The sequence below is a fragment of the Bubalus kerabau genome, chromosome 2 (genome assembly GCF_029407905.1).
Source record: "Bubalus kerabau isolate K-KA32 ecotype Philippines breed swamp buffalo chromosome 2, PCC_UOA_SB_1v2, whole genome shotgun sequence".
Taxonomy (NCBI): domain Eukaryota; kingdom Metazoa; phylum Chordata; class Mammalia; order Artiodactyla; family Bovidae; genus Bubalus; species Bubalus kerabau.
The window spans coordinates 140793284-140805905 of record NC_073625.1 but is presented as its reverse complement, the minus strand read 5'-3'; the positions used below and the strand labels follow the sequence as shown (position 1 = coordinate 140805905).

Here is a 12622-nt window from a genome sequence, read left to right as displayed (position 1 = left end):
TTAGAAAGATGGTAACAATAACCCTGTATACGAGACAGCAGAAGAGACACTGATGTATAGAACAGTCTTTTGGACTCTGTGGGAGAGGGAGAGGGTGGGATGATTTGGGAGAATGGCATTGAAATACGTATAATATCATATATGAAACGAGTTGCCAGTCCAGGTTCGATGCACGATACTGGATGCTTGGGGCTGGTGCACTGGGACAACCCAGAGGGATGGTATGGGGAGGGAGGAGGGAGAAGGGTTCAGGATGGGGAACACGTGTATACCTGTGGTGGATTCATTTAGATATTTGGCAAAACCAATACAATATTGTAAAGTTTAAAAATAAAATAAAATTTAAAAAAAATAAAAAAATGAAAGAAAAAAAATGGTTATATGCAATTGCCCAATATATGAAATAGAGAAAGCATCATGTTTACTAAAATTTTGTTACTCATTTGAAGCAAGAAAGTCAGTGCAACCTTCAATTAGATATCAAGACACCACACAAAAAAAGGCCCTTTAAAAAGACACTAGCCTAATAAATGCTGGCAACTGCAAAGTATAACATTATAATTAATGTTTTGAAATATAAAAGGATTAAAATCATTAGCTAAACTTTGGTTGGTTTTGCAAATGAGATTCACTGTGGAAGTTTCTAAAATGTTCTAGTATTTGCAATATTTACATGTAAACTTTGTATAGTTCTAGAATTGTTTGATATTTGTATGCTGAACAAATATAAAAGACTCATATACCTACATTCAGTTGGGTGCCTCTAATAAAGTCCAATATTGGCAAGATTCGCTTCCCCATTGTCTCCGTGTGTCTCACTGTGTCTTCTCTGGTCAGCAGACTGAAGGGAGTTTTATGTTCTAAAAATTGTAACAATAAACTTTTATACTATTTTTTGCTAGACATCCATTTCAAAATGCTTTTCTTAGCAAGCTGAAAACAGACACATCAATATTAATAGATATGAAATCTTTAGTACAGGAATGAGCCCCATCTCAAAGACCACAAGTATCACAATGAAAGATCTATGAGAAGAAAGGCAGAGGAGACATTGCCCTTTGGAGACTATCATTTATTCCTTTTGCTGTGTTTCCTGATTGAGATCTAAGGGACAGCCTATAACAATTTACCTCTCTCTGCAGAGTATGCTTTTCCTGAGTTGTGAAAAAAAGGTTGTCATAAATGTGTCTGATTCTTGTCTTATTTCTCCCAGGTATTATTCAAGTGTGCAAATCCCATTGACTTTGAATGTAGCTTGAAGTTGAGATAAGCCTCGGAGGATGGAGTGCCAGACAAAACACAAATCCTTAATTATGTGAGTAGAGTTGAAGGGATAAATTCAGCCTGCTCATGAATTCAGCCCGCAAGTCTGAGACTTCAACTCTACATGAATATTTTCTTGATTTTTGAAAGTTTTCAATTAGAATTACTGAGCACCACTTAACTAGAATACTCTTTAGGAGAGCTGAGGTCTTGGTTAATTACATAAGAAAAGAGTGGAACAGATATTAATACAATGGCAGATAATCCAAGTGATTTAACGGGGTCATTGTCTATACTTTTGATTTCATACAGTAGTTTTGTTGCATAATTTTCTTCTATGTTTGCTAATTGGTGGTGACAGAAGCTTGTATTTGCTTGTATTCTGTAAGTGCCCATGATTAGGCATTGGTGATAGTGTGATTGGGGTGAGATGGTTGGCGTGAGGGAGGTGGGTGCTCTTGGGGAACCAGAATTCCAGGTATTGTTGACTAACCCACAAAGAAGACTGGAAGGAGTTAAGAAATACCCAAGAAACTTTTTGGTGCTCAGGCCCTACTATATGCTAGGCTTGAAATGAATAAAGCTTAGTGAATCATGCACATTATTCATTAATGAATAATTAATTGTGCCTTAAAACAGTATTGAAAGATAAGAAGTCCAGGTGAGTTACCTGTAAATGTTGGTAACTTCCTACTTGACACTTTTTCCAAAAACTTTCCATCTTCTTTGTTTTTGAACCCAAGAGTCAAGAGATACTGTTGAGGAGGAAAAGATGACCAGTCAACTGTCTGAGGCAACACGTGGAGTCCTTGAAAGTCTAAAAAAAGAGAACAAAAAAAATTTATCATTTTATTGTTTTCAAGGTATTTTCCCCCCTAGATTCCAAGAATTATACTTGGAAAAAGGGATAAATACAAAAATTAAAGACACAAAGCAAAAGTATGTGCATCAAAAGGTCAAATAGATAATATGTCAAAATCATACTTTATTATTCATATTTTTCTTAAAATATAAGCAAACAGAAGGGATAACAATAAAATACAGCTAGGTTACTTTTTCCTCATTTGCCATATTCAACATAACACAAAACTCAGGACCACAGGCTTGCAGGCTTGATATTTTTCTGTGTGACACTTTTCAAGAGAATTTGGTTTTTCTGTTCACAGTTTAAGAAAATAACATATGAAAGGAAAGAGAAAAATTACCAAGAATTAAAATATAAAGCTAATTAATTTAGTTGCTATTCCTCCTATAGCTGAAGGAAATTTAAAATGATAAATGTACTGACTTTTGTAATTAGACTTAATTTTTGTAATTAGAATTAATTTTTGTAATTACTTTTGTAATTAGACTTAGAAATAATTCAAGTGTCAAGAAAATGGTTCTAAAACAAACTCTGTTCTTAATGACCACAAAAACTAATATTTACTTAGTAATTATTTTCTACCTTCCCTTATTCTAAATATTTTGTGTTCATTCTATTAATATTGTGTTAGTTTCAGGTGTATAGAAAAGTGATTCAATTATATATATGTATACATATTTTTTCAGATTCTTTTCCATCATAGGTTATTAAAAGATATTGAAAATAGTTTCTTGTGCTGTACAGTAAATCCTTGTTGCCTATCTATTTTATATGTAATAGTTTGTATCTGTTAATGCCATACTCCAATTTATCCCTCCCCTCCTTCCCTTTCCTCTTTGGTAATGTTTGTTTTGTGTGTGCATGTTCAGTCATGTCTCTTTGAGACCCAGTGGGCAGTAGCCCACCAGGCTCCTCTCTCCATGGGATTTCCTAGGCAAGAATACTAGAACGGGTTACCATTTCCTGCTCTAGGGCACGCTCCTGACCGAGGGATTGAACCCATGTCTCTTGTGTCTCCTGCATTGGCAGGCAGATTCCTTACCACATGCCACCTGAGAAGCCCTTGTTTTGTGTGTATTCTCTAAATCCTCAAGATAACTTTACAACATTGGTACTGTTATCCTCATGTTACAAACAGGAGGTTGAGGTACACAGATAGGAAGTGAATTGTCTGGAAACACAGCCTGTAAGTGGACAAAGCAAGATTCATACTGGGCAGTCTGACTGTGGAGACCATGGGCCTGACCACTGCACTCCGCTTTCGGCTTGCTTGGCTTTGGGACAGGGACAAATGTTAGCCATGGGGTCTTGGAGGCCAGATTTACCTCATTCATCTCCATTCTGAGTAATAATGCTTTATACAATAGACTTCTCAAACGAAGGATAATGAACAGAGTTTAATGAGCCCTCCCTACTTAACACTGCCAGGGAGGGAAAAAGATGAAATTTCAAATATCCTTGAATTATGATTTAGATGAAAATTTTAAATCTAGAATCAGAACTCAAATGGCAACAGTTCAAATATAGTCTTTGCTATCTGTAGTATTTCTTTTAAAAATAATAGACACAGTAAACCATTAGTGTTTTTATCTGCATTTTCTGACTCCTCCACCTGCCTTTTGAGCCGCAAAACACTTTATTCAAGCTAAAATTTAACTGAGAAGCCCACTATTTAAAGTCAGTAAAGGCAGAGGTTTTCCATTAGAAGCCTGAATCAGTGACCACTGCCCCTCATTGCTGTGCCCCATTTTATATCCCTCACACCGTAGCCATCTTGAAACCTCCCCTTCCCCACCACCAGAGGTCGTTTTTTAAAGCACAGTTTGGAAAACACTGCCATAAGCTACGTGGCACATTTTGGTTAAGTAAATAGCATATGGCTGTCAAATAGAGTTAACATGTAGGCTGATAATTAAGAGAAAATATTACAAAATATCTTGTGAACACAAGTACAGAAGAAAAATACATTAAACACTATTTAGTCTTTGGTGACTCAGGATCTGATAACCACTCAGTAATATTGAAGACTGACAATAACATGACCCTTCTTCTGTGTCCTACACAATACCCGGATTATCCTTCTCACTCAGTAACCACATAGAGCAGGACATATTATGCCTACCCTACAAATGACCAAACTGGAGCTTCAAGAAGTTACAAACTTACCCAAGACCATACAGCAAATGGAGGGACAGGAATTGAGAGTCAGGCAGCTGGACATCAGAGCACAGGGCTTAACTCTCAAAACGACCCACTGATAATTATCATCACTTTGACAATCAATGGGAAGCGAGTTACAGAAGCAGGGCAATGCCAATATGTAGATGGCTTTACCAGACCCAATTCTAGATTGGACACTTCCTTACTCTATCTAGAAAAGTACAACAAAGGCTCAAGGGTTCATAACTTTATAGGCACTTCAAATGCAGATTGCAATATGAGATGATGCTTTAGTTGGTGTTTGAATTCCAAACTCTTTTTAAAACGATGGCTCATTTCTGTAAACGAGGTAAAATGTGATTTCTGCATTTGCATAAAATTTCTTTGCCTTTGAAATCTCCTGCAGATATTCACAGACACACCCAACCAAGAGTTTACCTGTTTTACTGAAACTGCCAATCACCCAATCATGTGAAAAGGCAGCTAAGTAAAAATAAAAATGGATACTATTTTGAGCTGTGTGCTCAGTCATGTCCGACTCTTTGCAACTTCATGGACTGTAGCCTGCCAGGCTCCTCTGTCCATGGAATCTTCCAGGCAAGAATACTGGAGTGGGTTGCCATTTCCTCATTATTCTGATAAATGGTCATAACTTGTTTTTTTGGATTGCTATTATTCTTTTGCACTCTCTAAGAGCCGGCATTTCTAAATTGCTGGCATTTCCAGGAACTAGCATACTCTAGAGGTGGAGGGTAAGAGAGGGTGTGTGTTCCCTAGCGACGGTTTGCTCTTTTATCTGATTTTGCTTCCTCACTTAAAAGGCCCCAGGGCCTTCTGGTCAGACTGTGATGAAGTCTGGGGCCACCCTTTGGAGAGAGGCTTGGCTATTTGGGTAACTCCAGAGAACCCCTGAATGAGTGTGTTTAGGGTGTGCTGTGAATGGGCTGGTATTTGAGGTGAGTTGCAGGCGGCATCGGAGAAGGCAATGGCACCCTACTCCAGTACTCTTGCCTGGAAAATCCCATGGACAGAGGAGACTGGTAGGCTGCAGTCCATGGGGTCACTAAAAGTCGGATACGACTGAGCAACTTCACTTTCACTTTTCACTTTCATGCATTGGAGAAGGAAATGGCAACCCACTCCAGTGTTGTTGCTTGGAGAATCCCAGGAATAGGGGAGCCTGGTGGGCTGCCATCTATGGGGTCACACAGAGTCAGACACGACTGAAGTGACTTAGCAGCAGCAGCAGCAGCAGGCTGTATCTTGAGATTTGGCATTTTCTGATATGTCTCTATTGCCAGAAACAGCCAATGTTTGCAGGATCTGTTACATAAATAGAATAAAGAATGAGAGGTTGATCTCTTCTTGTTCTTAAATATTTGATGGATAAAGAGTGACAGTGGTTAGATCAACTAGAGAAATTAATATTAGCACTATAGCTAATTTACTATAAAATATATTTTCAAAAAGGTATTTTTTATTCCTTTTGGTGATGTATGTTTCATCTTGTTCAATCCATTGTTCAATTCTAATTGAAGTTTTGAAATGTGAGAGGCCTCTATAAACATACTGCTAAATCAAAAACTATTTTTAAAGTATCATTTTTATTCCATTTGTATGCAGAGTAAATTGCAGTTGTGTGAACATTTAGCCTAGCAGGTGGTCTATGACCCAAAATGACAACATACTTCCAGATGTTGAATCTCATGTAACATTAATTTGAGCGCTAATTGTTCTTAGTTTTATGCTCATAAACCTCTACCTACGTCCGAAAAGCCCTGAGCCTCTGATGGGTATGAAAATTAACCAGACTATATTGTCCTTTGGTAGGAAAGTTGAATTGATTAAAGATGTCTTCTTTGCTCCTGTCTTGTCAGAAGAAAACTTGGGAGAAATAAATCCCTTAAGGCATTCGTTTACAATTTATCACAATTGCAGATGAAATTTGGATGACTAGGACCAAAACTATTATTAAAAAATCAGTTTGCAGGTATGACACGGTTCCAAATTTTTACCATTAAGAAAGCAGATGTTTTTTAAAAAATACCAAAGATAGATGATACAAACTTAGTTTCTTGTAGAAACATGCTCTTTCAATTCTTTGGCCTCCAAGTGAAAGATGTCCAACTTTCAGCAAAAGAGGGTAATGTTTGCCCTGATTTTATCAAGAACCTTTTATTGTACCTCAGGAGGCTGGAGCTGACTGGCAGGTACTCAAGTCATTCTTGTTCTTTGACCTTCTGTATGTTCCCTCCTTTCTCCTTGAAGTCACCTTCCTGAAGCTCAGTGACAGTTTCTGTCTCTTTGTCCCTCTCTTTGCCTTTCTGTTTGTCTGTGTCTCCCTTTCTCTCCTACCCACATGCCTACTGCTTCCCCTTCCTCCCTCTCTCTTCTACGCTGTCTCTTACTGTTATTTTCTTCATATAAATACTCTTGGGGGAATTTCTCTATTCTTGTGGCATTAGCTACTACTTCTAATCAAAAGACTGGGGGATCCAAAGCCATAGTCTCATCTACAAAATTTCACGCATCACATTTCCCAGTGCCTACTGGGACACTGGAGAAGGCAATGGCACCCCACTCCAGTACTCTTGCCTGGAAAATCCCATGGATGGAGGAGCCTGGTAGGCTGCAGTCCATGGGGTCGCTAGAGTCGGACACGACTGAGCAACTTCACTTTCACTTTTCACTTTCATGCATTGGAGAAGGAAATGGCAACCCACTCCAGTGTTCTTGCCTGGAGAATCCCAGGGACGGGGAGCCTGGTGGGCTGCCGTCTATGGGGTCACACAGAGTCGTACACAACTGAAGCGACGCAGCAGCAGCAGCAGCAACTGGGACACTGCCATTTGCTCACCATTACAAACGTTACCTCACAAAGAGCAAGTATATGCCTTAAAAGTGAGTTTTGAAATCTCCACAACATCCGTCTCACCTTCTTTTCACCAGTATATTGTTGGAATGGCCATTGTTCACCCAATTATTTTGGCTTAAAATTTTGAAGCCATTGTTGACTTTTCTTTCCTCTGGTTCTCTGACATTTAGGGAATCCCCAAATCTCATTAAATCTGCCCACTGTAATACAACTTATATTAACCCCTTTCTTTTGCATTATCAGTGCTAGCACACTGGTTAAATTTCTGATCACATAGCACCCGGATTATAGAAAACGTTTCCCAGCAAGCCTTGCTACCATCAGTAACATTTCACACCCATATATCCACAACACCAATCAGTGAATATTCATTCCTGAAATATCACCAGTATCACCTTTGTCATTGTCACCTCCTTCCTCAGGAATTTCAGTGCTTCTTTCCCATATTCAAGGCTCTCAATTGTGTGCATGCGTTTCACAATCTATACTTCATTCCTATGTGTTCTCCAATATAAATCTTTCTCATCAACTCTGCTGATTTTACTAATTTGTAGCAGCCTGTGGTCATCCTGCCTTTGAATTTTTCTTTGTGCTTTAACACTTGAAACAACTTCCTATTCTCTCAGTATTTCTTTTATTCAATCAATCACTATTCTTCCAGACTGTGCCTAATTTAAGTCCCACCTAGTCCATAAAGTGAAGAAGGCGATGGCACCCCACTCCAGTATTCTTGCCTGGAAAAGCCCATGGACATGGGGGCCTGGTGGGCTGCAGTCCATTGGGTCGCTAGGAGTTGGACACGACTGAGCAACTTCACTTTATTTTTTCACTTTCGTGCATTGGAGAAGGAAATGGCAACCCACTCCAGTGTTTTTGCCTGGAGAATCCCAGGGACGGGGGAGCCTGATGGGCTGCCGTCTTTGGGGTCGCACAGAGTCAGACATGACTGAAGCGACTTAGCAGCAGCAGCAGTCCATAAAGGGGCTTCCCTGGTGGCTCAGTGGTAAAGAACCTGCCTGCCAATGCAGGAGATGTGGGTTTGATCCCTGGGTTGGGAAGATCCCCTGGAGAAGGAATTAGCAACCCACTCCAGTATTCTCACCTGGGAAATTCCGTGGACAGAGAAGTCTGGTGGACTACAGTCCATGGGGCCGCAAAAGAGTCAGACACAACTTAGCAACTAAAACAACAGTCCATAAAGGGCTTCCTAAGTACTTCAGAGTGAGTGAGTGAAGTCACTCAGTCATGTTTGACTCTTTGCGACCCCATGGACTGTAGCCTACAAGGATCCTCTGTCCATGGAATTTTCCAGGCAAGAGTACTGGAGTGGGTTGCCATTTCCTTCTCCAAGGGATCTTCCCAACCCAGGGATCGAACCTAGGTCTCCCGCGTTGCAGGCAGACGCTTTACCGTCTGAGCCACAAGTACTTCAGAACCTCCTCCCAAACTCTTAAAGAACACCTAGACTCTTCATTCCAGAGTGCATCTCCTCATGTTTAATGGGGTTATGTCTCATCACTCCAATAAGTTTTAATCCTCTTGAAGATAACATTGTCAAGATATCTTCATGCTCCAAGCACCTAGTAGGTGCTCAGTCAATACTTGAATTGAATCTAAAAAAAAAAAACAAAACACTTTTCTTAATCCTGTATTTTTAATGGTCCAGTAAGAATAGAACTTCAAAAAAATCAAGGCTAATTAGATGTTCAGAGCTTCTGAGATAGGATTTATTTCTCTGTCACAATGGTGCGATCACTCACCTAGAGCCAGACATCCTGGAATGCAAAGTCAATTGGGCTTTAGGAAGCATCCCTACGAACAAAGCTAGTGGAGGTAATGGAATTCCAGCTGAGCTATTTCAAATCCTAAAGGTGATGCTGTTAAAGTGTTGCACTCAATATGCCAGCAGATTGGAACACTCAGTGGTGGCCACAGGACTGGAAAAGATCAGTTTTCATTCCAATCCCAAAGAAAGGCAATGCCAAAGAATGTTCAAACTGCTACACAGTTGCACTCATCTCATACATCAACAAAATGCTCAAAATTCTCCAAGCTAAGCTTCAACAATACGTGAACTGAGAAATTCCAGATATTCAAGCTGGATTCAGAAAAGGCAGAGGAACCAGAGATCAAATTGCCAACATCCGCTGGATCATGGAAAAAGCAAGAGAGTTCCAGAAAAACATCAATTTCTGCTTCATTGACTATGCTAAAGCCTTTGACTGTGTGGATCACAACAAATATGGAAAATTCTTCAAGTTGGGAATACCAGACCACCTGTCCTGCCTCCTGAGAAATCTATAGGCAGGTCAAGAAGCAACAGTTAGAACTGGACATGGAACAACAGACTGGTTCCAAATCAGGAAAGAAGTACATCAAGTATTGTCACCCTGCTTATTTAACTTCTATGCAGAGTACATCATGAGAAATGCTGAGCTGGATGAAACACAAGCTGGAATCAAGATTGCCGGGAGAAATATCAATAACCTCAGATATGCAGATGACACCACCCTTATGGCAGAAAGTGAAGAGGAACTAAAGTGCCTTTTGATGAAAGTCAAAGAGGAGAGTTAAAAAGCTGGCTTAAAACTCAATATTCAAAAAATGAAGATCATGGCATCTGGTCCCATCACTTCATGGCAAATAGTTGGGGAAACAACGGAAACAGTGACAAACATTTTTCTTGGGCTCCAAAATCACTTCGGACTGTGACTGCAGCCATGAAATTAAAAGACGCTTACTCCTTGGAAGAAAAGCTATGACAAACATAGACAGCATATTAAAAAGCAGAGACGTTACTTTGCCAACAAAGATCCATCTAGTCAAAGCTGTGATTTTTCCAGTAGTCATGTATGGATGTGAGAGGTGGACCATAAAGAAAGCAGAGCACTGAAGAATTAATGCTTTTTAACTGTGGAGTTGGAGAAGACTCCTGAGAGTCCCTTGGACTGCAAGAAGATCAAACCAGTCCATCCTAAGGGAAATCAGTCCTGAATATTCATTGGAAGGACTGATGCTGAAGCTCCAGTACTTTGGCCACCTGATGCAAAGAAGTGACTCATTGGAAAAGACCCTGATGGTGGGAAAGATTGAAGGCAGGAGGAGAAGGGGATGACAGAGGATGAAATGTTTGGATGGCATCACTGACTCAATGGACATGAGTTTGGGTAAACTCCGGGAGTTGGTGATGGACAGGGAGGCCTGGTGTGCTGCAGTCCATGGGGTCGCAAAGAGCTGGACCTGACTGAGCGACAGAACCAAACTTATCTGAAATTTAGAAAAGAATATCACACAATTTTTTTCATTTTCCCTAAACATTAAGTGGTTTCTTGTCAATTTACAAAGGGTAAGTGAGGTAAAATAATCTGTATTAGATAACTCAGGGTAGTTGGTGCTCAAATGAACAGACCAGCTCTGCTGAGATGGAAGAATTAGTTTCTTATTCAGGTTGCGCTCTTGATGCAGCTTGTTCTCTGGGAAACGTGGACTCTTCGTCACTAAGAAGATTGGATATATGGAGAATCTGGCTAAGTGAAACTGTCAGAAGCACCAGAAAAGCACCTGCAAAAATGTGAACTATTGAGTATAGATCAGCTGACTCATCTCTATGTAGGAGGGACTGCTTATTTTCATGAAGCTACATATCTGTAAAATAAAATTTGAGCTCTCTGGACATAAAGTAGAAAGCACAGATACCACCATCATCAATATTTTCTGTTGGACACCTCAACATAGCCACAGTCAACAGATTGTGGATGAACTTTTTAAAGCAATTTGGAAAAAAGAAAAGTCATAGAGACTTTAAAACTTTTTTAGAAATACGCAAATTTGCCAAGGTTCTCTTATCACCTTTCCCTAAGTTTCATTTCCTCTCTATTTTCCAGTGTCTATGTCATTTCTCTGCCCTTTGTCCATAACAAAATGTTCTGACATTTTGGGTTAGAGCAAAATCTCATTTCTAAAGGTCCCAGTTGTTCACTGTGAGATGGGACCATGTCAGTTTTATATGACTTCCTTTTAGTGCTCAGTTTCAGAGTTTAGTTTCTCCAGTCCCTTCATAATGCCAGCACTTTGTCACTACTTCTTTCCCAATCATTTTCTGAGCTTTATCTTGTACTTCTTTTAATACCGATACCTCTGTCTTGGAAGTTATCCACAAATTCACATCAGCAAGAAAATAGCAAAAGGCAGCAGCTTTTGCAGCTAACTTATCATTATTGCCCCCCTATAAATAATAAAAGTTTCCACTTTTAAAAGCATAGTGTATTTTGATTTTTGCATTTGATGTGTGAGAAAGCTGTATGTATAACGAATCTTTGTATAAAAAATTGTATTTTCCTTTTGACCTTCGTTATAATGTCAGAGCTGTAGATGCAAGTGAAAAAAATTGGTTTTCATTCCTAATTTTCCCTTTAGGCTGCTGGGCTACTTCTCCAAACCAATCTTTGTATGTTTCCTCTCATAACCCATTTGTAAAATGTGAAAACATTAATAACTACATAAGATTTTTATATGTAGTTTATTTTTATTTCACTTGAAATTCTTATTGTTTCTGAAGTTTTATGTTTAATCAGCTGTATTGTATTTATTCTGGGGAAGTTCCTTAATTCCATCCCTAACAAAGTAGATTTGAGACAAACAGGAAAGATATTATTTCCTTCAATATTTGTTAGATTCACAGTTAGTGAAATAACATATTGTCGCTATAACGCCCTGAATTTCTGGGGCCTGGAGTAGGATTATTTTTCCCCTTCTTTGAAAATTTTAACTCTAGACATGGGATAAGGTTTGAATTTATACTATACCTAGATACCCAGGAAATCTCAAAGGCTCTCTCATTGGTAGGACTCTCTAGTGTTTGGAAAAATCAAAAGAAATCCCTGGGAGGAAACAAAGTCAACCCAAACTCTACTGGATTCTCATATGTAAAGCCACACTGAATAGTGGATTGCACCCAAGAGTAAATAACATACGCATGTTACTATCTACAGTCAGTGAGAGATGGTGGGGTATCATAGAAAAATAGTTGGTCTTTGTCCCCAGTTTCTGGCATAGAGCTTCTATGATGCTTGGAATTTCCTGAGTGGTAACGGATAATAGGAGTGTCTTTTGTTCTAATGAGGTGACTCTTGGCAGACCCCAGAGAGCATATGCCAGGATGGGGGCTAGTCTCAAGAAAGACCAAGCCTTGATTGGAAACATGGAACTTTCAGCCTCATTCTTCATGCTCTGGGGAGACAGGCTGGAGATTGAGTTAATCACCAGTGGCCAATGATTAAACCAATCATGATGAAACCTCCATAAACCCCCCAGATGATGGGGTTCAGAGAGCTTCTGGGTTAGTGCAGTTCAGTGAGGTACTGGGAGAGTGGTGCATCCAGAGAGAGCTTGGGAGCTCCCTGAACACACACACATACACACCTCTACATACCTTACTTTGCCCTATGTTTTTCCATACG

At 39.5% G+C, this 12622-nt stretch overlaps 1 protein-coding gene across 1 annotated transcript in view; it reads right to left on the bottom strand.

Annotated features, from left to right (window-relative positions):
- SPATA16 (spermatogenesis associated 16) overlaps positions 1-12622 on the bottom strand; it is a 245846-nt gene that overhangs the window by 44091 nt on the left and 189133 nt on the right. The window contains 2 exon segments of the mRNA XM_055569023.1: positions 748-860; positions 1934-2080. Of these exon segments, the coding sequence (XP_055424998.1) occupies positions 748-860; positions 1934-2080 (260 nt within the window).